Here is a 23,129-nt window from a genome sequence, read left to right on the forward strand (position 1 = left end):
TGCTGGGCAATCAGGATTTTTTAGGAACACAAGAGATTCTGCAGATGCTGTAAATCCAGAGCAACAAACACAAAATGCTGGAGGAACGCAGTAGGTGAGGCAGAGTCTATGGAAATTTATAAACATTTGACATTTCGGGCCGAGACTCTTCATGGAGGGTCTCGGTCCGAAAGGCCGACAAGTACTTTCAAGGTAAATGAATCATAAGGATCTACAAACAACTGGATGTCGGATTGTGGAAAATTAGAAGCAGTTTGGAGACAATGAGAGAATTCCTTTTCCGAGGGCACTGCGCCTTTAAACCTGCGTTGGCCGGTGTGTCGGCGGCGCATGCGTATTAGACGTTTGCTCTGAGCGTTGCTGCGGCCGCAGCACTGAGCCTGGTGGAGGAGGCAAAGAACAGGGTGCCGACCGTGGCACTGCCGCCGCCACCGCCACCACCATGTCCTGCAGCCTGCTGCATTTCTGCTCCTTCCAGGATCTCAGGGTCATCCACAATTTCCTCTTCCCGCGACAGAAGGAGGAAGCGAAGGCCGGCGGTAGGTGACGTCTTCTTGCATGGGGATCGAGGGGCCGGGCTCGGCGTCTGGGAAAGGGGTTTAGAGCCTGCGAGACAGAACTGAGCTGACATCTTCCCCCTGAGTTGGCAGGCTGGGGGTTCACGCCCCAGTTATGACTTGAGCTGCTTGCCTTTGCTGGCACCCCATTACCCAGTGAGCGCCGCCTGTCAGAGCGTCATTTCACAGAGCTGCTCGTGTGAAAGGCCCCCAAACACTTGCTGACATTTCCGGGCTGTTGATGATTTCCACATTGCTGTTTGTTGGGGTTTGCTGCATGCAAAGGCTTTGTGATCTCTATTCTTGTATTAAAGGTTGCCAATAAAGGTTTTATTTCCCATTGGAGAAACTGGAGATGGAGAAGAGGAAGAGCTCTATTGCTCAAACATCTTGTGATGTAATCATGCAGTTTATGGTGAAATCAAAACCTTTGGGCCTTGTTTTGATCAGGTCTACATTTGGATTACTTCTGCAGACCATTCTACGTCTGCTCATTCAGAATCAGGTTTAATATCACCGCCATATGTCGTGAAATTTCTTAACTTAGAGGCAGCAAAACAATGACATACATGATAAATAACTATAGAGAACAAACCCGAGTCACATTAAGTTTATGAATGTCTCTTAAATATATAAGTTAAAATAATTAGTGCAGAAACAGAAATAAAAAAGTAGAGGTAGTGTTCATGGGTTCAATGTCCGTTTAGAAATCGGATGGCAGAGGGGAAGAAACTGTTCCTGAATCGTTGAGTGTGTGTCTTCAGGCTTCTATACTTCCTCCCTGACAGTAACAGTGTGAAGAGGACATGTCCTGGGTGGTGGGGATCCTTGATAATGGACGCTGCCTTCCTAAGGCACCGCTCTTTGCAGATGTCTTGGATACTACGGAGGCTAGTACCCATGATGGAGCTAACTAATTTTACAAATTTTTGCAACTTACTTCGATCTTGTGCACTAGCCCTCCCCCCCACCCGTACCAGACGGCAGTGCAACCAGCCAGAATGCTCTCCATAGTAGAAGTTTTCTAGTGTTTTAGTTGACAAACCAAATCTCCTCAAACTCCTAATGAAATATAGCCACTGTCTTGTATTCTATTTATAGCTGCATCAATATGTTGTGTCCAGGTTAGGTCCTCAAGGATTTTGACACCCAGAAACTTGAAATTGCTTATTCTCGCTTCTGATCTCTCTGTGAGGATTGATTTGTGTTTCCTTGTCTTACCAGGGGTGTTTCCTTCACTGTGAACATGTACCCTGAATGCAATTGTTCTACTTAGTTTACATCCTCACTTGCCCCAGTGGGTTCAGTCACTCTCCAGGATGGTGTTGTCTCATCTGACATTTAGCCCACAGTAGGAGTCTGCAAAAAAAAAACTTGGAGATCAGAGTGGCTGAGGGTGGCAGGGTGGATGACATAGTAGCAGAATTCGGCTACTCGGCCCATCATCTGCTCTGCCAGACGTGTTGATCCTGGGTGTAGCGCACAAGATACTGTTGTATTTAGCCGATCATGGGTGCAGACTTGTTGATGCTACTTTGATTGCCAGTAGCAGAGGCAATCTGCCAACAAGAGAGTCAGGAGATACAGCTGGCCCCTGGAGCTCAATGTTGCTGCTGGTTCTTTGGGCCAGCAATGCAATGTGTCATGAGATTGGCTAACTGCTCTGGGCAGACAGTCGTTGCAGTGCAAACAACTGAATGGTTATTTACTAAGTACTGTATTTGTTTATCATACAGGAAATTACCTTGAAATTAGTATGCACTGGCAGTGCTGATTGTTGATGATCTTAAATGAACAATTGTTTTGATGGGAATGGTTTGGTGTTTAGTACATGAAAAGTAAAAACTTAAAATGAATGCAGTGTGATCTAACCCTTTAATTTTGGGTAAAAATTGCAAAAAAAAAATTCATTTACTACAGTAAATAATTACAGTGTGGAATGTTGGCAAAAGCTTGTCAAATTTTCTTTTGAGGGAGTACGGGTATCTAAAGCATGTCAGTTGCCCCTATATTTACAGTGCCTTGAAAAAGTATTCAGCCCTCATAACTATTTTCACGTTTTACTGTCTCATTTTTCAAATTTAAAATGCATTGAAATATGATTTTTGATCTAATTTACAAAACATTGTGCATTATGCCAAATCAAAAGAAAAATTCCAAAACCTGTCAACAATTTACTAAAAATTTTAAAAAATCAAAATTGTGAGGCTGAAAAAGGATTTATCCCCTCTATATTTACTACACTAACTTCCCTCAGGTGCAATAGTATATATTACTGTACCAGCTCATGTAATTTGTTAATGCAGGAAACTGGAGGATCACCTGTTTTTAATGAATTCATAAGAATAAATACCCCCTCTCTCTGTGAATCTAGACCAAATCAAAATGAGGACAAAAGAGCATTCCAGCCAAGTCGGGGAAATGATAATAGAGAAGAACAAATCTGAGGAGGGTGCAAGACCATCTGAAAGGCACTGAACATACTTAGGAGCTCAGTGCAGTCCATTGTGAAAAAGCGGGAAAAATATGAAACCACAGACACCCTACCTAGGTCAGGCTGCCCTCTAAACTTAGTTGCCAGAGAAGAATGGCACTTGTAAGATAGGCTACTGTGACACCAACAGTCACTCTGAGTGAGCTACAGAAGTCAGTGGCTGCATCTGGAGATGAAGTTCATGGCTTCACAATCTCAAATGTTTTGCACAAAATAGGTATTTATGGAAGAGTGGCAAGGAAGAAGCCCTGGCTTAAAAAATGCATAATTTTGCCTGTAAAGATTTTGCAAAGTGTCACTTAGAAGGTAATATATGGAAGAGGGTCTTGTGGTCGGATGAGACTAAAGTGGAACTTTTTAGCCTCAACACTAAGTAGTACGTGTAGTGTAACTCTAATACTGTACATCAGCCAAGTAACACCATCCCTACTATAAAGTATGGTGGAGGTAGCATCATACTCTGGGGATGCTTTTCAGCAACAGTGACTGGAAACCTGGTCAGGATTGATGGGAAGGTGAATGCTGCTAGATACACAGAAGATCCTGCTAGCCTCTGCCAGAGCAAGCATGGAGTGATTTCAAATGAAGAAAATTGATGTCCTTGAGTGGCCCAATTCAAGTTTTGACCTTAACCCAATCGAACGTTTCTGGCAAGACCGCAAGATTGCTGTCCACCGCCGCTCCCCAACTAACCTGGCACAGCTTGAGCAATTTTGCAAGGTGGAATGGGCAAATCTTACTCCATTGTGTTGTACAAAACTAATAAAGACTTTTCCAAAAGGACTACAGGCTGAAATAGCTGTGAGAGGTGGTTCAGCTAAGTACTGAGCGAAGGGGTGGGGGTGAATCCTTTTGAACTGCTGACATTTTTAGTTTTTGAAGTTTTAATTTTTCATGCTTTTCAATTTTCTCTGTTTTTTTTTGGGTTCTACTGTGAAAAAAGAAGCATGTGATTCACAAATAAAAATTCTCAGTTAAATTGATCAAAATCCCTGGATTTAGTACTCATTTATGTGAACAAAGGGTTGGGGGCTGAATACTTTACAAGGCATTGTATTTAGATTCTTGTATACATAAAGTAAATGCTGACATGTTAATGGAGCAAGGTGCTTCAAGTTGTAAGTCTAAGGTATGCGTTAAGAATGCAGGACAAGGTCATACAGATCCTCAAACGCTGCTCCAGCTTTTCAAGACTGACCCTCTACCTACTCCAGTTTCTTGCTAGATTCCAGTCTTTGCTGGATTCATCTAACTAAATAGTTTGGCATTTGCAGTTCTCCCAAAGATTCATTAAAAAGGATCTTAATCTCAGTCCTAAAGAGTCAATTACTTATCGAAAAAGAGTAAGAGTTTGCCCCTCAGGGCAAAATCCCATGGTGTAGGTTGGCTATTTTGGACCGAGGTGAACAGAAATATTTTTTCGTGTGAGTGTTGCAAGATGATGCCTCCTGGTAATTGACTCTCTAGTTGGAGAAAACAGATTCTTGATATTAATCCTGAGACCTTCTAAGCATCTTGTATGTGTCAAGATCACCCTCATTCTTCTAAATTCCATTGATTGTCAGCCAGTTTTAATTTCTAAGAATAAAGCAACTTTTCATCCCAGAAATCAAGTAAATTGTGTTTCACGATCCACAGAACCTTTATAAATGGGTAAATTAGTTTATTATTATCAATACTGAGGTACAGTGGAAAAACTTATCTTGCAGACCATCCATACACTCATTACATTACAATTATATTACAACAGTGCATTAAAGTAGCACAACGTAAAACCCATGTGGAATAGTGTTACAGTTACCAAGAATTTGTAATTGTATACAATAAGATACAAGGCCAAAATGAGGTTGATTGTGAGGTCAAGAGTCAATCTTACCATAGAAACATAGAAATGTAGAAAATAGGTGCAGGAGTAGGCCATTCGGCCCTTCGAGCCTGCACAGCCATTTATTATGATCATGGCTGATCATCCAACTCAGAACCCTGCACCAGCCTTCCCTCCATACCCCCTGATCCCCGTAGCCACAAGGGCCATATCTAACTCCCTCTTAAATATAGCCAATGAACTGGCCTCAACTGTTTCCTGTGGCAGAGAGTTCCACAGATTCACCACTCTCTGTGTGAAGAAGTTTTTCCTAATTCCTAACCACAATATGCTGGAGGAACTCAGCAGGTCGGGCAGCATCCGTGGAAACGATCAGTCAACGTTTCGGGCCAGAACCCTTTGTCAGGACTGAAGAGGGAAGGGGCAGAGGCCCTATAAAGAACGTGGGGGGAGGGTGGGAAAGAGAAGACTGGTAGGTTCCAGGTGAATAACCATTAAGGGGAAAGATAAAGGGGGAGGGGATAGGCAGGAAAGGTGAAGCAGGAATAGTGGAAAGCACAATGGGTAGTAGAAGGAGGCAGAACTATGAGGGAGGTAGTAGGCAGCTGGGGGAGGGGGCAGAGTGAAACTGGGATAGGGGAAGGGAGCGGGAGGGAATTACCGGAAGTTGGAGAATTCAGTGTTCATACCAAGGGGCTGGAGACTACCTAGACGGTATATGAGGTGTTGCTCCTCCAACCTGAGTTTAGCCTCATCATGGCAGTAGAGGAGGCCATGTATGGACATATCTGAATGGGAATGTGAAGCAGAGTTAAAGTGGGTGGCAACCAGGAGATCCTGTCTGTTGTGGCGGATGGAGCAGAGGTGCTCGACGAAGCGGTCCCCCAATCTGTGTCGGGTTTCACCGATGTAGAGGAGGCCGCACCAGGAGCACCGGATGCAATAGATCAGCGGTCCCCAACCACCGGGCCGTGAAGAAACGATATGAGTCAGCTGTACCTTTCCTCATTCCCTGTCATGCACTGTTGAACTTGAACATAGGGTTGCTAACTGTCCTATATTTGCCGGGACATCCCGTATATTGGGTTAAACTGGTTTGTCCCATACGGGACCGCCCTTGTCCCGTATTTCCCCCGCTAAGGTAGAGCGTTCCTATGAAAGCTTTCGTGCCGAAATGGCGTAAAGCAAAGAAGCAATTACCATTAATTTATATGGGAAAAATTTTTGTGTGTTCCCAGGCAGGAAGTAACCTACCAAATCATACCAAATAACACATAAAACCTAAAATAACACTAACATATAGTAAAAGCAGGAATTATATGATAAATACACAGCCTATATAAAGTAGAAATAATATATGTATAGCATAGTCGTGAAGATTAAGCCAAAACCGATTTGTGGAGAAAGAAAATCGGCACGTACGCACATGCACACACAGGTGCCCATGCAAAGCTTCATGGCCATAGTAGTCTTACTCGGGGTAAACACAAGTGTCCTGTCAACACACACAAAAAATGCTGGTGAACGCAGCAGGCCAGGCAGCATCTATAGGAAGAGGTACTGTTGACGTTTCGGGCCGGGATCCTTCGTCAGGATTTGACTGCTACTTTTGTCCCTTATTTGGGAGTGAGAAAGTTGGCAACCCTAACTGTAAAAGACATGTTGAGGTGAGTTTAACCCTACTTGAACACCCCCCCCGCCCCCCGATCGGCCGGTCCGCAAGAATATTGTCAATATTAAACCGGTCCGCGGTGCAAAATAGGTTGGGGACCCTGGCAAAAGATGACCCCAACAGACTCACAAGTGAAGTGTTGCCTCACCTGGAAGGACTGTTTGGGGCCCTGAATGGTGGCAAGAGAGGAGGTGCAGGGACAGGTGTAGCACTTACACTTACAGGGATGAGTGCTGGGTGGGAGATCCGTGGGGAGGGACGTGTGGATCAGGGAGTCGTGGAGGGACCGATCCCTGCGGAAAGAGGAGAGGGGTGGAGAGGGAAAGATGTGCTTAGTGGTGGGGTCCTGTTGAAGGTGGCGGAAGTTGTGGAGGATAATGTGCTGGATCCGGAGGCTGGTAGGGTGGTAGGTGAGGACAAGGGGAACTCTGTCCCTGTTGTGGTGGCGGGAGGACGGGGTGAGGGCCGAAGTGCGGGAAATGGAGGAGATGGGGGTGAGGGCCGAAGTGCGGGAAATGGAGGAGATGTGGGTGAGGGCATCATTGATGACGGCAGCAGGGAAACTGCGAAATTCCCAGCCTGGTTCCTGTAAGGATCCAGTTTTACTTACCTGTTTCTCTGCTATACTGTCCATACAAGTCCTTCTGCGGTATCTTCCTCACATTTACTATTCCTATGGCACCATTCCCTCCTAGACATCGAACTCCTCTTCTCTTTGCAGTTTCCCATTCAACCTCTCTCCCTTATTGTAACCCTCCCCACTATTGCTCCTTCAGATGAGGCAGCAATCTGTTTGTAATATATCTAGTTTATGCAGATACTGCCTTCACTGCTTAAAGTGAAACCAAATGCTGGTTAGGTAACCACTTTGCAGAAAACCTCTATTTAATGCTGAAAGGGGGAATATATTCTCTATTCCACTCCCATGCTTGCTTGTCTTTGGCTTCTTGCATTGTTTCAATGTAACAGTTCATTCAAAGAACAGTGCCTTATGACTTGCTGAGCATGACTAGCATTTGTTTTTGGTTTGCAATATTTTATTTCCAGCTTCTGAAGCAAAAAAGACTGCTTTAGGAGCTCAGTGGTTTAGGCAGTATCTGTGGAGACGGAGGGATAGATGCTTGAGACAGGGTCTCAGTATAAGATGTTGACTATGCCTTTGTCCCCGGAGATGTTCCCTAATCCACTGAGTTCCTCAAGCTGTTTTATGTTAGGTTTGAGTTTCCTTTCTTTTCAATATGTTGGGGCTTATGCATTATTGAATTCCACAATAGTGAACCTTGAATAGAAGTTTCTCTGACCTACCTTCTGCCACTGTTTAAACATGTTGAAATAAGTGGTGTTCAATTTTTAGGCATGATTATTAGTGCATCTTTGAGCGATGCTCATACCACCAGTGGACGTATTATGGTTAAACATCCATTGACCCAAAGTCTAAAGAGGTAAAAATTTTGCTGCTAAGTCTGAATTCCGTTCTAGGATTTGGATGTTAGATACAAGGGCCTAGGTTTCTGTATAGTATCAACTAAATAACCTACAAAGTATCAGAAATTGAGCATGTCGTCCTTCAGAACTGTTCTGCCGCTTAACAATATCATGGCTTGTTTTCAAAGTCGATGTTATTTCTACTGTTGATCCCCACATACCTGAATCCTATGCAATCTAAAATCTCTATTCTTGAAGAACAACTTGCTCATGTGAATCTAAGGTTGATAGTAGTTTATTTCTAAAGCGGTTTGATTGGGGCATGACTGCGCAAGCACTTGGGCGTCAGCCAGTGAGAACAACGAGAAGAATTTAAAAGGAAATCGTTATTTCTTCAGTGGTTTGATCGGGGCGCGACTGTGCAAATGCGTGGATGTCAGCCAGTTAGAACAGCGAGAAGAGTTTAAAAGGAGACAGCTTTATAGAGCAGGCACGGGAGTAGAGGGAGACAGAGTAGGAAGGCTTTGGCTCAGCGGGACTTCGGTGATAATGGGTCGAGGCGAGGTAGGTTGCCTGTGTAGAATACAGACAGGAAGAATGTGTGTGAGGCCAGTGTTCTGTGCTTGGTGTCAGATGTGGGAAGTCCGGGAGACTCACAGCCTCCTGGACGGCCACATCTGCACCAGGTGTGTCAAGCTGCAGCTCCTCAGGGACCGCATTAGGGAACTGGAGATGCAGCTCAATGACTTTCGTCTGGTCAGGGAAAGTGAGAAGGTGATAGAGAGGAGCTATAGGCAGGTAGGATACCTGGGCCTCAGGAGACAGATAAGTGGGTAACAGTCAGGAGAGGGAAGGGCAAGAGTCAGATGCTAGAGACCACCCCTGTGACTGTACCCCTTGACAATAAGTACTCCTGCTTGGGTATTGTTTGGGGTGGGGTGGGGGGGACAGCCTACCTGGGGGAAGCAACAGTGGCCATGCCTCTGGCACAGAGTCTGGCCCTGTGGCTCAGAAGGGTAGGGAAAAGAAGAAGATGGCAGCAGTGATAGGGGACTCTATAGTGAGGGGCGTCAGACAGGTGATTCTGTGGATGCAGGAAAGAAGCATGGATGGTAGTTTGCCTCCCAGGTGCCAGGTCCGGGATGTTTCTGATGGCGTCCACTATATCCTGAAGTGGGAAGAACAGCCAGAGCTCGCGTCCATGATATCCTGAAATGGGAAGAACAGCCAGAGGTCATGGTACATTTTGGTACCAACGTCATAAGCAGGAAAAGGGAGGAGGTCCTGAAAACAGACTACAGGTAGTTAGGAAGGAAGTTGAGAAGCAGGACCTCAAAGGTAGTAATCTCAGGATTACTGCCTGTGTCACGTGACAGTGCAGTTTGAAATAGAGTGAGGTGGAGGATAAATTCGTGGCTGAGGGATTGGAGCTGGGGTAGGGATTCAGATTTCTGGAACATTGAGACCTCTCTTTGGAGCAGGAATGACCTGTACAAAAAGGACAGGTTGCACTTGAATCCCAGTGGGAGCAATATCCTGGCGGGGAGGTTTGCTAAGGCTATTGGGGAGAGTTTAAACTAGGATTGTGGGGGGGGGGGTGGGAACCAAACTAAAGAGACCGGGGAAGAGGCGGTTGGCTCACAGATAGAGAAAGCTTGGAGACAGTGCAAGAGGGAGGATAGGCAGGTGATAAAGAAGGGAAGCGCTCATACCGATGGTTTGAGATGTGTCTATTTTAATGCAAGGAGTATTATGAACAAAGCGGATGAGCTTAGAGTGTGCATCAGTTCTTGGAGCTATGATGTTGTGGCCATTACAGAGACTTTCATGGCTCAGGGGCAGGAATAGTTACTTCAAGTGCCAGGCTTTAGATGTTTCAGAAAGAACAGGGAGGGAGGCAAAAGAGGTGGGGGCATGACACTGCAGATCACAGATAGTGTCACGACTACGGAGTCTCTGTGGGTGGAAGTTAGAAACAGGAAGAGGTCAATAACTCTACTGGGTGTTTTTTATAGACTACCCAGTAGTAACAGGGACATCGAAGAACAGACAGGGAGATAGATTCTGGAAAGGTGTAATAATAACAGGGTTGTCGTGGTGGGATATTTTAATTTCCCAGATATCAATTGGCATGTCCCTAGAGCGAGGGGTTTAGATGGGGTGGAGTTTGTTAGGTGTGTTCAGGAAGGTTTCTTGACACAATATGTAGATAAGCCTACAAGAGGAGAGGCTGTACTTGATTTGGTATTGGGAAATGAACCTTGTCACATGTCAGATCTCTCAGTGGGAGAGCGTTTTGGAAATAGTGATCACAATTCTATCTTCTTTACCATAGCTTTGGAGAGGGATAGGAACAGAGAAGTTAGGAAAGTGTTTAATTGGAGTAAGTGGAAATATGAGGCTATCAGGCAAGAACTTGGAAGCATAAATTGGGAACAGATGTTCTCAGGGAAATGTATGGAGAAATGTGACAAATGTTCAGGTGATATTTCCGTGGAGTACTGCATAGGTACGTTCCAATGAGACAAGGAAAGGATGGTAAGGTACAGGAACCGTGGTGTACAAAGGCTGTTGTAAATCAAGTCAAGAAGAAAAGAAGAGCTTACGAAAGGTTAAAAAAAATAGGTAATGATAGAGATCTCGAAAATCATAAGGCTGGCAGGAAGGAGCTTAAGAAAGAAATTAGGAGAGCCAGAAGAGGCCATGAGAAGGTTTTGGCTGACAGGATTAAGGAAAACCCCAAGGCATTCTACAAGTATGTGAAGAGCAAGAGGATAAGATGTGATAGAATAGGACCAATCAAGTGTGACAGTGGAAAAGTGTGTATGAAACCAGAGGAGATAGTGGAGGTACTTAATGAGTACCTTGCTTCAGTATTCACTATGGAAAAGGATCTTGGTGATTGTAGTGATGACTTGCAGTGGACTGAAAAGCTTGAGCACGTAAATATTAAGAAAGAGGATGTGCTGGAGCTTTTGGAAAGCATCAAGTTGGATAAGTCACCGGGACTGGATGAGATGCACCCCAGGCTACTGTGGGAGGCAAGGGAGGAGATTGCTGAGCCTCTGGCAATGATCTTTGCATCATCAATTGGGACGGGAGAGGTTCTGGAGGATTGGAGGGTTGCAGATGTTGTTCCATTATTCAAGAAAAGGAGTATAGATAGCCCAGGAAATTATAGACCAGTGAGTCTTTCTTCAGTGGTTGGTAAGTTGATGGAGAAGATCCTGAGTGGCAGGATTTATGAACATTTGGAGAGGCATAGTACGATTAGGAATCGTCAGCATGGGTTTGTCAAAGGCAGGTCAGGCTTTATGAGCCTGATTGAATTTTTTGAGGATGTGACTAAACACATTGATGAAAGTAGAGCTGTAGATATAGTGTATATGGATTTCAGCAAGGCATTTTGATAAGGTATCCCATGCAAGGCTTATTGAGAAAGTAAGGAGGCATGGGATCCAAGGGGAGATTGCTTTGTGGATCCAGAACTGGCTTGCCCACAGAAGGCAAAGAGTGGTTATAGACGGGTCATATTCTGCATGGAGGTCGGTCACCAGTGGTGTGCCTCAGGATCTGTTCTGGGACCACTATTCTTCGTGATTTTTATAAATGATCTCGATGAGGAAGTGGAGGGATGGGTTAGTAAATTTGCAGATGACACAAAGGTTGGGGGTGTTGTGGATAGTGTGGAGGGCTGTCAGAGGTTACAGCGGGACATTGTTAGGATGCAAAACTGGGCTGAGAAGTGGCAGATGGCATTCAACCAAATTAAGTGTGAGGTGGTTCATTTTGGTAGTCAAATATGATGGCAGAATAAAGTGTTAATGGTAAGACTCTTGGCAGTGTGGAGGATCAGAGGGATCTTGGGGTCCGAGTCCATAGGACACTCAAAGTTGCTGTGCAGGGTGACACTGTGTTTAAGAAAGCATACGGTACATTGGCTGTCATCAATTGTGGGATTGAGTTAGCAGCCAAGAAGTAATGTAGGACCCTGGTCAGACCCCACTTGGAGGACTATGCTCATTCTGGTCACCTCACTACAGGAAGGATGTGGAAACCATCTAAAGGATGTAGAGAAGATTTACAAGGATGTTGCCTGGATTGGGGAAGCATGCCTTATGAGAATAGGGTGAGTGAACTCGGCCTTATTTCCTTTGAGTGAAGGAGGATGAGAGGTGACCTGCTCTCAAGACCAGACTGTGCAACAGTTTCTTCCCCCAAGCCATCAGACTCCTTAATACCCAGAGACTGGACAGACATCTGCATCATTTATTATTATATTATTATATGGAGACTACCTAGACGGTATATGAGGTGTTGCTCCTCCATCCTGAGTTTAGTCTCATCATGGCAGTAGAGGAGGCCATGTATGGACATATCTGAATGGGAATGGGAAGCAGAGTTGAAGTGGGTGGCTACCGGGAGATCCTGTCTTTGACACCTTGTCTAGGTAGTCTCCAGCCCCTTGGTATGAACATAGAATTCTCCAACTTCCAGTAATTCCCTCCCCCTCCCTTCCTGTATCCCTATTTCACTCTGCCCCCTCCCCCAGCTGCCTATCACCTCCCTCATGGTTCCGCCTCCTTCTACTACCCATTGTTTTCCAGCTTATCACCTCCCTGCTTCCCCTCCCCCACCCCTTTGTCTTTCAAATTACTGGTTTTTCAACTGAACCTACCAGCCTTCTACTTCCAACCCTCCCCCACCTTCTTTATAGGGCCTCTGCCCCTTCTCTCTTCAGTCCTGACGAAAGGTTCCGGCCCGAAACACTGACTCATCGTTTCCACGGATGCTGCCTGACCTGCTGAGTTCCTCCAGCGTGTTGTGAGTCTATTAGTAGTTATTGATGGAGGAATTCAGTGTATGTTGCTATGTTCTTTTGATTGACTGTAAATGAACAAAATCAGCGCAGGCACCTATCTAGATAATGGACTGCCTTCATACAATGCAAGTGACAATTGCATCCTCCAAGCCTTCATTTTCATTGTAACATTCAAGATGATTGTTGATACCTGCAAATTCTTCATGGAACCTAACTTGTTGAAGTACTAAAATGCTGGAGGAACTTGGCAGGCCAGGCAGCGACTATGGAAAAGAGCAAACAGTGGATGTTTTGGGCCGAGACCCTTCATCGGGACTGAATTTATTGTCAGTATCTGCAGATTTTCTCTGGTTTGTGAAGTAGTGAAATCTTTTTATCACTCCTGGCCATTTCTGGCATCTCCAAGCCTGAATGCTTGAAATCTCACTGAGCAAAACAGTTTTGAATTGTCTTACCGCTTATTTCTCACCAACTATCAGTGACAAAAATCACTGCTTTTTTAACACAAGTGCTTGCAACTGATGCTATTTTAAAAACTGTTTGTTATAAACACCGTGTAGTGTCTAATGGCATATAATTGCACATGACGAGTTAAAAACTGTTCGGCAACAGTCTCCTGCCCCAATTAAGTGGCATAGTATCCCAAATAAATGAGGGGAACTCTGCCTATTTTCTGTTTTTGTTATTTAAGGGTTGTCCAAAGTAAGTGGATGCGCTAATTAACCAATAGCCCAGTTAACTGGAATGCACTTTATTTGTAATATGCAGTGTTTAAACCAATTTGTTTCAGTTCAAATTTTAACTATGATTTTACTTTTTTTTTGTATAGATAAAGAACACAGCTGGGAAGATGAAGATTGGGGAGTGTGGGATGACGGTGAATTGAAAGAAACTGTAAGACATAATAAGCAGTTGTTGATTTTTCAATGAGATCATAAAAATGAATTGACCTGAGATAAAATGTGTTTGGGATATGCTACAGCAAAATAAGATTTGTAATAAGAGATAGATCATTTGTTCATACTATCTTGGCTATTGATTTATAGAAGGAAGGGTAGAATGATTTGACAGAACAGAAAGAGAGTTGCACAGGTCCAATGAGAAAAGATAAATGAAGGATACAAGAAAGTGGCATAAAGCATTCACAACCCAGACCAAAGAACAGATAAAATAATTTAGCAAAAACATACAAGTATACAACTAGGGAAAGTAAAGAATTCATTATAAATAAATGAATAAACAAATACAAAGCACAACTTTCATCCAAGAGGAAATCCTGTTTAAGTGAAGAATCTTGTATGCACATCAGTCGTTTGGTGGTTATTAATGGTAATAGATCTGATGTGAGCTACTTACTTACAAAGTCCAACAAGGATGTGTTCTGCAAAGATCTAGGTTGTACAATTTCTTTATAAGTAATAGACACGTAACCAAGCAGGAATTTTTCCTGGATGGACGTTGTGCTTTGTTTTGTCCATGTCCGATCTATTGGTGTAGATAAAATCTGAAGATAACTTGTCCTCACAAAAGGCATACTTTTGTCATATTTACTCCTTGATGCCCTTTGGCTTCTGTTTTTTTTTAAGGGTACGATGATCAACTACTGGGAAGGACAACTGGAGAAGGAAGACACTTAGAGAGTGATCCCTACGGAAAGCAGAGTGAGGGAGGAGTAGGAAAGGAAAGATGTGGTTAGGGGTAGGAACCCGTTGTAGATGGCTGACATTGCTTACTTGGTCTTGCCAATCACCAGCCAGCTTTTACAAGTTCCCCTCTCTCAATCTTCTTATTCTGACCTCCTTTCCAAACCCGATGAAGGGTCTCGGCCAGAAATGTCAACTTATTCACTTACACATTTGCTACCTGACAATGAAAATTAGTCTAAATGGAATCTGAAAAATAGCAGATTTGCTATGCTGTTATGTTTGCAAGAAAAGATTGAGAAAATATGATATTGTTTGTGCTCAAGTTCCTTTTCTAATGGGTTTAAGAACCTCTCCATTGAATATTTTGCTGTACTTGTATGATAGTTTGAAGTTTAGCTATCACTGCAAGCAAAGCTTTGAGTACTTAATAGTGATAGCACAGGGCAGTTGACATCTTAGTCCATGTGTATTTTTTAAATCTGTGTCTGAGTATTCATTCTAAGTTCACTTAAAGTTGAATTATTACAATTGGGTTTAATTGTTGACTTAAAATTTTACTTTGTAATGTATCTTCCCTGTTAAATTCGTAAGACTGATAATTGTTTTTTAATGCATGCATTTGCATTTACTTGCCCATACAAATCTATTTCTTGATTATATTGGTTCTCTTTTATGGTTAGATCTAAAACCAAATGTATGGATAACAATATCCTCAATTTTTAATGTTTATTGAATCCACATTAAACCCAGTAAACCCACATTATTATTTGATCTATTTTCATGCATAGTTGAAAATGTGATTTACATTTGTGTACAATGTATTTATAATCCTATTCTTGCTTTAAGAATTTAATTTTTTGATACCTCGGCCATTGTGTTTGCCTAAGGCAGGAGTCCCCAACCTTTTTTTATTATTGACAAACGGCACCTAATCAATTAGCTTGTTTATTTCGGCATTTTTCTTAAAGATGTGCTGGGTGTGTTCCGGCTACCGCTGCATTCTTCGCAGCCCAGAGGCTGGGGACCACTGAATTATAAGCCACTTATAAGTCAATAGCATAACATTTTAAGTAACGTTTGGATATTAAACACACAGCGCATATTTTCCTTGTATGAACATATAAAATCATTGCAACACACCAATATCGCTGAATCAGTGGGAGCCCTGGGCTTGTTTTCCTGCAACAAGACAGTCCCATCGAGGGGTGATGGGAGACAGCGATACTCGAAGGGGGTTCCTTATGTCCAGTCTATTCTGCAATTTAGTTTTCATTGCATTCAATGTAGAAAACTCTGCTTTGCAGCGATATGATGTTGAAAATGGAAGCAACGTTTTCAGTGTTTTCGTGGCTATCTCAGGATATTCAACCTTGACTTCTTTGATCCAGAATGCTGGCAGAGATGTTATGTCAAACATACTTTTCAGCCCACCGTCATTTGCAAGCTCGAGGAGTTGAACTTTTTCCCGCACTGACATGGAAGATTCACCGGAAGCATTCACAAATGAGTCACGGACCCATTCCTTTGCACGTCTTGCGTCACTGATGACCTCGTGTGCGTAATGACCTCGTGTGCGTTAAAGTTCAACAGTGGGCGTGATGGAATGAGGAGAGGTGCAGCTGACTCGTATCGTTTCATATCGCCAAATCATATCGTTTCCTCACGGCCCGGTAGCACATGCTTTGTGGCCCGGTGGTTGGGGACCACTGGCCTAAGGTATTGTTGCTCATCTGGTGTAACTAATTTACTGGTTGCTTGTTTGGATGTGTCAATAATCACTTGAAACTATCAAGAACAGCTATTTTGAAACTATTTAGTATTTTTCCCACCTCTTCCCCCCCCCGCCCCCACCATCCCATTAGATTGCTATCAATTCATTTACCTCTTGTTTTAAAATTTGTTGTAGAAGGAAGATAACTCTCCAAGTAAGGCACCAGCTGTATCATGGTTACAAGACTGTGTGATATCATTGTCGCCGACTAATGACCTAATGGTGATGGCAAGGGACCAGAAAGCTGTATTCCTAGTGCGTAAGTGATATTCCTTCTGTGAAATGTGATCAAGTCTAGGTTTAAAAATGTATATACTGTTTTCATTGTTACTAATTTGCTAAAGTATGAAACTAGTTGAGAAATTTGTAGATGCTGGAAATATGGAATAATATACACCTAGAAATATTGTTTTTTTGTACCTTTAGAGGCTATCAGAATAATAATTTTGTTGTTTTCTAGCTCTGTGCTAGCTTAACTATTTGCATTTTTATCTTTTCAATTTTAATACAAGGTCCTGAACCTCAAATGTTACTCAGATGGTGTCTGACCTGAATATTATCATCATTTTTTGCTTCAGTACATAGAACAGTACAGCATAGAAACAGCCCCACAATAGCTCTGCCAAGCTTGATGTCAAACCAAACAAATCCGTTCTGCCTACAGTTGTGTCTATCGAAAAGTTACCTGCTTCCATTAACATGTCTGTTAGTGCATTCCAGGCACCCGAACTCTATGTGCATTTATATTAAGAAAAACTATTTCTGCATATCTCCTTTAACTTTTCTCCTCCTCACCTTGAATCTGTGTCCTGTGGTATTTGACATTTCTACACTGGGAAAAGGATTCTAATTGTCTACTATATCTCTGCCACTCAATGTTATAAACTTCTATCAGGTCCCCTGAGCCTCATGCTTCAGAGAAAACAAGCCAAGTTTGTCCAAGGTCTCATAGCAAATATCCTCTATCCAAGATAGCGTCCTGATAAACCTCTTCTGAACCTTTTCTAAAGCATCCACATTCTTCTGAAGGGGCAACTAGAAATGCACCCTTCAAATGTGACCTAACCAGTTTTATATTTCTGCAAGATGACTTTCTGACTGTTGCACTCATTGTTTCAACCAGTGAAGGCAGGCATGCCAAATACAGCCTTTATCATTCCATCTTCTTGTGTTGCCACTTAGAGGGAGCTTTGGACCAAGATGCATCAATGCTTTTAAGGGTCATGTCATTAACTGTATACTTTCACCTTGTATTTGACCTCCCACGTGTATCATGTCTCACTTGACCAGATTAAGCTCTTTCTGATGTTTCTCTGCCTAAGTTTGTGCCTGATCTATATCCTGTTGTATCCTTTGACAACCTTCTTTACTATGTGCAACTCTACCAATTTTTGTGTTACTCAAAACTTGTTTAAAATGATATAAATATTACATTAGTGAAAGTGCTGCTTGTAAATTTAAAACTTGAAAGCTTCAAGAAATAAAATAATTTCAAATTTGAATGTTCACTTTTTTAATATTTGTCTTTTAGCAAAATGGAAGAATAATGAAAAAGGTAAAAATGAAATGCAATATTGTGTTACCTGGAGTGGTTCCTTGAATGTTGAAGAAGGGTGAGTGTTCATTGACAAGAATTCTGGATTTAATTTTTGTACTTTTGATGACTGTGTTCAGTTGAATCAATCATTTGCAAAAGCTGTATGGATGTTGCAAAATTAAAAAAAAAATACAGGTGCTGGTCTTCTGGACTAATTCAGGTTCTGGTGATGTTCATTCACCTGAAGCTTTCAGTCTCTTTTATTTCCTCCACAGAAGCTACTTCAGCTGTTAAGTATTTTCTGCATTTTCAGTTTTATTTTTGTGTGCAAGTGATTCTTTGAAAGGAATCTTGGGTTGAGTAAGAACTTGTTCACTTACCATTAAACAACCTGTAAATCAGCTTATCGTCAGTCACACTGCTGTATATGGGAGACAATGAATATTAGTACCATAAACTTAGCAATGTAGTAGATACAGCAGAATACTTGCATCAATTTTAGCAGTGGTTTCTTACTCCTGCCTTTGCATCAGCTTTCAGATTCTGTAATTTTAATTTGTATTAGGCTGCTATTTGGTTAGAGATAGAGTTATGGAAAGCCAGCAGCTTAGAAAGTGGAGGAAACATTTTTGATATGTCTTAAAAAAGATTACTAATTGCAGTTTAATACTTTGTGGATCATAAGTTAGCTAAAGGTGTAGTTTTCTGTAAGGTAGTCATACGACACATTGAATGATTTACTGGATAATAGGAATGATCGCATTAATTTTGTCATGCTTTATCGAATATCATCATAATGTATACCCAATTTAAATACAAACACTCTTTGTAATGAAAAATGTTATTTTTAAATTCCTTACGGTCTTCTGTAATTTCTTCCGAAGTACCGTAACTTTAAATTATGGAAAGTTAGGGTTTGGGAGAATGTGTAGTACTATAATTTGAGAAAAATAATAGAAAATTTCACATTATCTATTTTGTTTGAATTAGTTGACTTATTAGAGTATTAATATAGGGATTTTTCATCAGTAAAATTCTTCCACAAGTCCTTAGGATAGGATCAAGTGCCTGGGAGCGGGGAATGGAGTGCAGATAATCAGCCATGTAAGCAGAATAGCTCGTGCAAAATGTAAATAGTCACATCATCCACAACCCTGTGCTCAGGTCCCTGTCAAAAATTTTCAAATATAGATAGATAGATATACTTTATTAATCCCGAGGGAAATTTGGTTTTGTTACAGCTGCACCAACTAAGAATAGAGAGTAAATATAGCAATACAAAAACGCCCAACAATCAAACAACAAACTGCAAACTATGCCAGATGGAAAATAAGTCCAGGACCAGTCTATTGGCTCAGGGTGTCTGACCCTCCACGGGAGGAGCTGCATGTTCGATGGCCACAGGCAGGAACGAACTCCTGTGCCGCCCAGTGTTGTATCTTGGTCGAATGTGGCCGAAGTCCAACAGTAAGAAGTTCAATATCCAGTCTGCAAACACGTTCCTCGATCGTAATATACCCCGGATTGCACCATCCGTTGTTAGCCAGAACAGTAAGCACCCAACTCCTTTACGCTTACCGCTCTCAGTGCACTTCTGGTCAGCCTGAACGGTATTACCCACCAAACTCCTCTTCTCCAAAAGTCTCTGTTGTCTCGACTGGGTCCTCTTTCCTCGGCTTTGTGATCCCCCTCTGCATCCTCTGTGTGTTTTCCTCCGGATTTCAGCAGGGGTGTCCACCGCTCTGCTCGCTAAACCGGCCGGTATTTGCTGGTCCGTGGAATACACAATGCGACCTTGCTTCTGTCCCGCGTGTCGGGATGTAACCATTTCCAGCGCTAAAAACCCAAATAAAGCTCTCTCTACCAGCATGTTAGAGAGGGGGCAGCTTCGACGTGTTACTATGAGAAAAAAATACAAAAAATAATGTAAATTAAAAAGTAAGAAGATGAAAGTAAGAATAGATCGGAACGGCTGTACCAGGCTGCATGCACGACCGGCGCATGCACACTAGGTATTCAAACAGGTTTGCACTGCCTTAGTAGGGAATCTCAGTGATATTGTGCTTTTGCATTAGATTCAATGACAAGTCTATTATCAGCGTTTAGACATGAAATATGCTATGAACTGTTGACAAAACTTTGGAATTTCTACATTGTTGTAGAAATTCCTGAGTACCTGTTAGTTATATAGAGGAAACTATTGTTAATAGTAATGCGGCATGTCAACAGTTTTCCAGTCAAACCTGGCTAGTATCTGTTGAGAGTCTGAATTTCATAAGTCTTAGTAAATGAATAACTTGGTAAAGATGTACAGATATATTGCAATAACCTGTTAATTTCATGTAATTTGTAATTTTTGAACTGGGCTGTAATTGAGCTGTTAGCTACTTTTGATGTGGTTTCATTTTTCTTGTTTGAACTATTCTCCTTAATTGCCTATTGATGAAGTGGGGTTACAGTGGGACAGTTTTCAGTATTTTAAATTTGAGGGTGGTTTTTTATATAAAATGCCAAGTTTGTTTTTATAAATGCTGAACTTTGGTTGGCTAACTTCGCTGAACCATAACTTTACCTGTTGAATTCCTTGAGATTTATGAAATGCCATGGGTATTAGACATCTGATATGATTTCCTTTTTTTTTCAGTGAATGTGTCAGTAGTGCAATTTGCATACCGTTAGCAAGTCAGAAGAGGTAAGTATTTTTACTTTGAAGATCCTTGTGCAACTAATATTGGCAATACCAATGCTCATTCAGTTGCAGGCAAAGTTTGCTAATAGTAGTTCTGTACAACAAATATTTAAAGCCATTGTTATCTTTTGGTTGTTATTTAACACTTAATATCCTGTTTATTTCCTGTGATTTGTTATGATTGACTTAAAATATTGAGGTGTTATATCTGGCATTGGAAAACATATGTTGGCACATTTTATTCTCAAAATATGCTACACTTAATGAGAGTATTAATGGTCCAAAAATGCCATGTACACAAACTAAGTGGATTTTTCTATTTAGCATCCTTTTAATAAAACTTGTACATAATTCTAGTTGTCCTTTGTCATTTTTGGTAGGTAAGTTTTCTTGTTAACGTGATCTTTTGAAAATGATCTACCTTATTGGTTCAGCAATAATTATTTTCAAGCACCAAGTCCATATTATGGTTTTACTATTGGCTCTGCTAACTAGTAATATTCATTTAGTTCTGCACACTGTACTATTTTTGTTTTGAATTTGGCTCTTGCTGAATTAAATGAGCGGAATATATATTTGAGAACTATTGAGTTGAGTACACATCTTTGGGCTCTCCTTGATGTTTTTTGGTGTCGTTTTATTAAAGGTGGTTTTGGCCTCATCTTGTGATACTGCACATAATCAACTTCTATTGTTCGTTCCTATTTAAACAGAGAAAGTAATGATAAGATGAAATAAGTAAATAAACAAACAAACTTTATGAACTGCAACATTCCTTGAACTGTTTCATGATGGTAATCGGAAGGGAATTCATCATGCAAGATGGAAAGAATCAAGCAGTTCAAAATTTAAGAACCCAGTTTCATTTTTGAAATTTGTAAATTCTACCTTAACTCTATGACAGGGTTAAGAGTGCAAAGGACCAGGTTATATTCAACAATGAGATACCAAACAACTGAAGAAGTGATGAGAATTAAAGTGAATAATATAGGTTCAAGCAGCATGTATTAAACAGATAATGAATTCTACTGTACTAATTAAAAACTTTACTATATCCTCAAGTAACTGATGTAGGAAATTAACAATTAGAACATTGATATAGAAATCTATAACACATAGGCCTTCAGCCCACGTTGTTGTGCCGACCATATAAGCTACTCTAGAAGCTGCCTAGAATTTCCCCAGTGCATAGCTCTCTATCTTTCTAGGCTCCATGTACCTATCTAAGAGTCTCTTAAAAGACCCTATTGTATCCGCTTCCACCACTGTCACTGGCAGTGCATTCCATGCATCCACCACTCTCCGTGTGAAAAACTTACCCCTGACATCTCCTCTGTACTTACTTACAAGCACCACAAAACTATGCCCCCTCATGTTATCCATTTCAGTCCTGGGAAAAAGCCTCTGGCTATCCACATGATCAATGCCTCTCATCATTCTATACACTTCTAATCCTCTATTACTCCAAGGAGAAAAGGCCAAGTTCACTCAACCTATTCTCATAAAGCACACTGTCCAATCCAGAGAAAAGTAGAGTATCACAAACATCCCCTATTGAACCTCACAATAGCAAAATATTTGCTTTGAAGTTAGTCAAAACTAAAGCTTTTGCAACCACTTCTGGCAGAACTGCCAAGTGAATAATTAACCTTGTACATCCCCCACCTTCACAGAAGCCCATCGCCCATCTTCAGCCAATTCAATTAGTTACAGGTGTTACAAAGTTAAATTTGAGAGCAGTGGATTTGCCAGAGGTTACAGAGTCGAATATCCTGGTAGAAGTCTTGAGCTCTTGTGTTTCTAAACCTGTTGTTCAGTGTAACTGCCTCATGACCTTCCGGAAACTGCTCTAAGTGCTTGTCCAAAAGAGGAGAACATGCCTAATCTGGACTGTGCTGGAAATCACTGTCTAAGTGGTGGAATGGGGCATTTAACAGTGCTGTGAAGTGTTCTCAATCTCTGGTTACCTGTTTTACCAGGCACTCTCTGGATTCCATTAGATATTTTATTTTCCTGTTAACTTTATTCACATCTAATGACCAAACATGCACTGAAGAGCTGAATTTTGTGAGTGTTCTTAATCACCACCCTGCCCAATGGCTCACAGAAGCCAAGTGTGGCATCAAATAGACGAAGAACCTTTAGTGAGTTGCCGCAGTCCATCTTGAATGTGATACGCAATGCAATGGTGGTGGAGGGAATAAATACATGGAGGTGTCAGTCGGAGGATGTCAAACTGCTTGCGTATGGCTGGATTGTCACTCACCTAGGCCAGTGGTGAGTGTCCAGCTGAAAAATGCCTGTCTTCTGACCTGCTGCTATTAACACTTTTTATTTGGCTGAAGTTTTTGGCTAGTATTGATCCTAGTGTATTAATGGCAAATTCAGTAAATGTAATGATGTTAATATCAAGGTGATGGTTTTAATTGCTTTTCCTTTCTTTAAGGAAGAAGTCTTTTTTTTGTTCCTGTTGCCATATATTCATTCATCAAACCACCATGTAAAAACTTTATTAACCTTTGAAAGTCTACATATTCCATGCTCACAATATTCCCATTAGGAAAATAAGACATATAATCAAAATTTGTCAAAATAACAGGATTTTTTACAACATTAACCATGTTTACTTTATGCCACTTTACGATCATAAATGCTTATAGCAGAATAATCAGCAGCTGCCTACTTCCCCAC

General features: G+C 41.6%; 1 protein-coding gene across 2 annotated transcripts in view; it reads left to right on the forward strand.

The window, feature by feature from the left end:
• The first annotated feature begins 351 nt into the window (after window positions 1-351).
• rab3gap2 (RAB3 GTPase activating protein subunit 2 (non-catalytic)) overlaps window positions 352-23,129 on the forward strand; it is a 91,254-nt gene continuing 68,476 nt past the window's right edge. For both annotated transcript variants that reach the window (XM_063055743.1, XM_063055744.1), the window contains exons 1-5: window positions 352-539; window positions 13,625-13,689; window positions 16,348-16,471; window positions 17,744-17,825; window positions 20,394-20,441. In XM_063055743.1, the coding sequence (XP_062911813.1) occupies window positions 443-539; window positions 13,625-13,689; window positions 16,348-16,471; window positions 17,744-17,825; window positions 20,394-20,441 (416 nt within the window). In that variant the 5' untranslated portion in view covers window positions 352-442. The remainder of the gene's footprint in view (window positions 540-13,624; window positions 13,690-16,347; window positions 16,472-17,743; window positions 17,826-20,393; window positions 20,442-23,129) is intronic.

The sequence above is a fragment of the Mobula hypostoma genome, chromosome 8, assembly GCF_963921235.1.
Source record: "Mobula hypostoma chromosome 8, sMobHyp1.1, whole genome shotgun sequence".
Classification (NCBI taxonomy): domain Eukaryota; kingdom Metazoa; phylum Chordata; class Chondrichthyes; order Myliobatiformes; family Myliobatidae; genus Mobula; species Mobula hypostoma.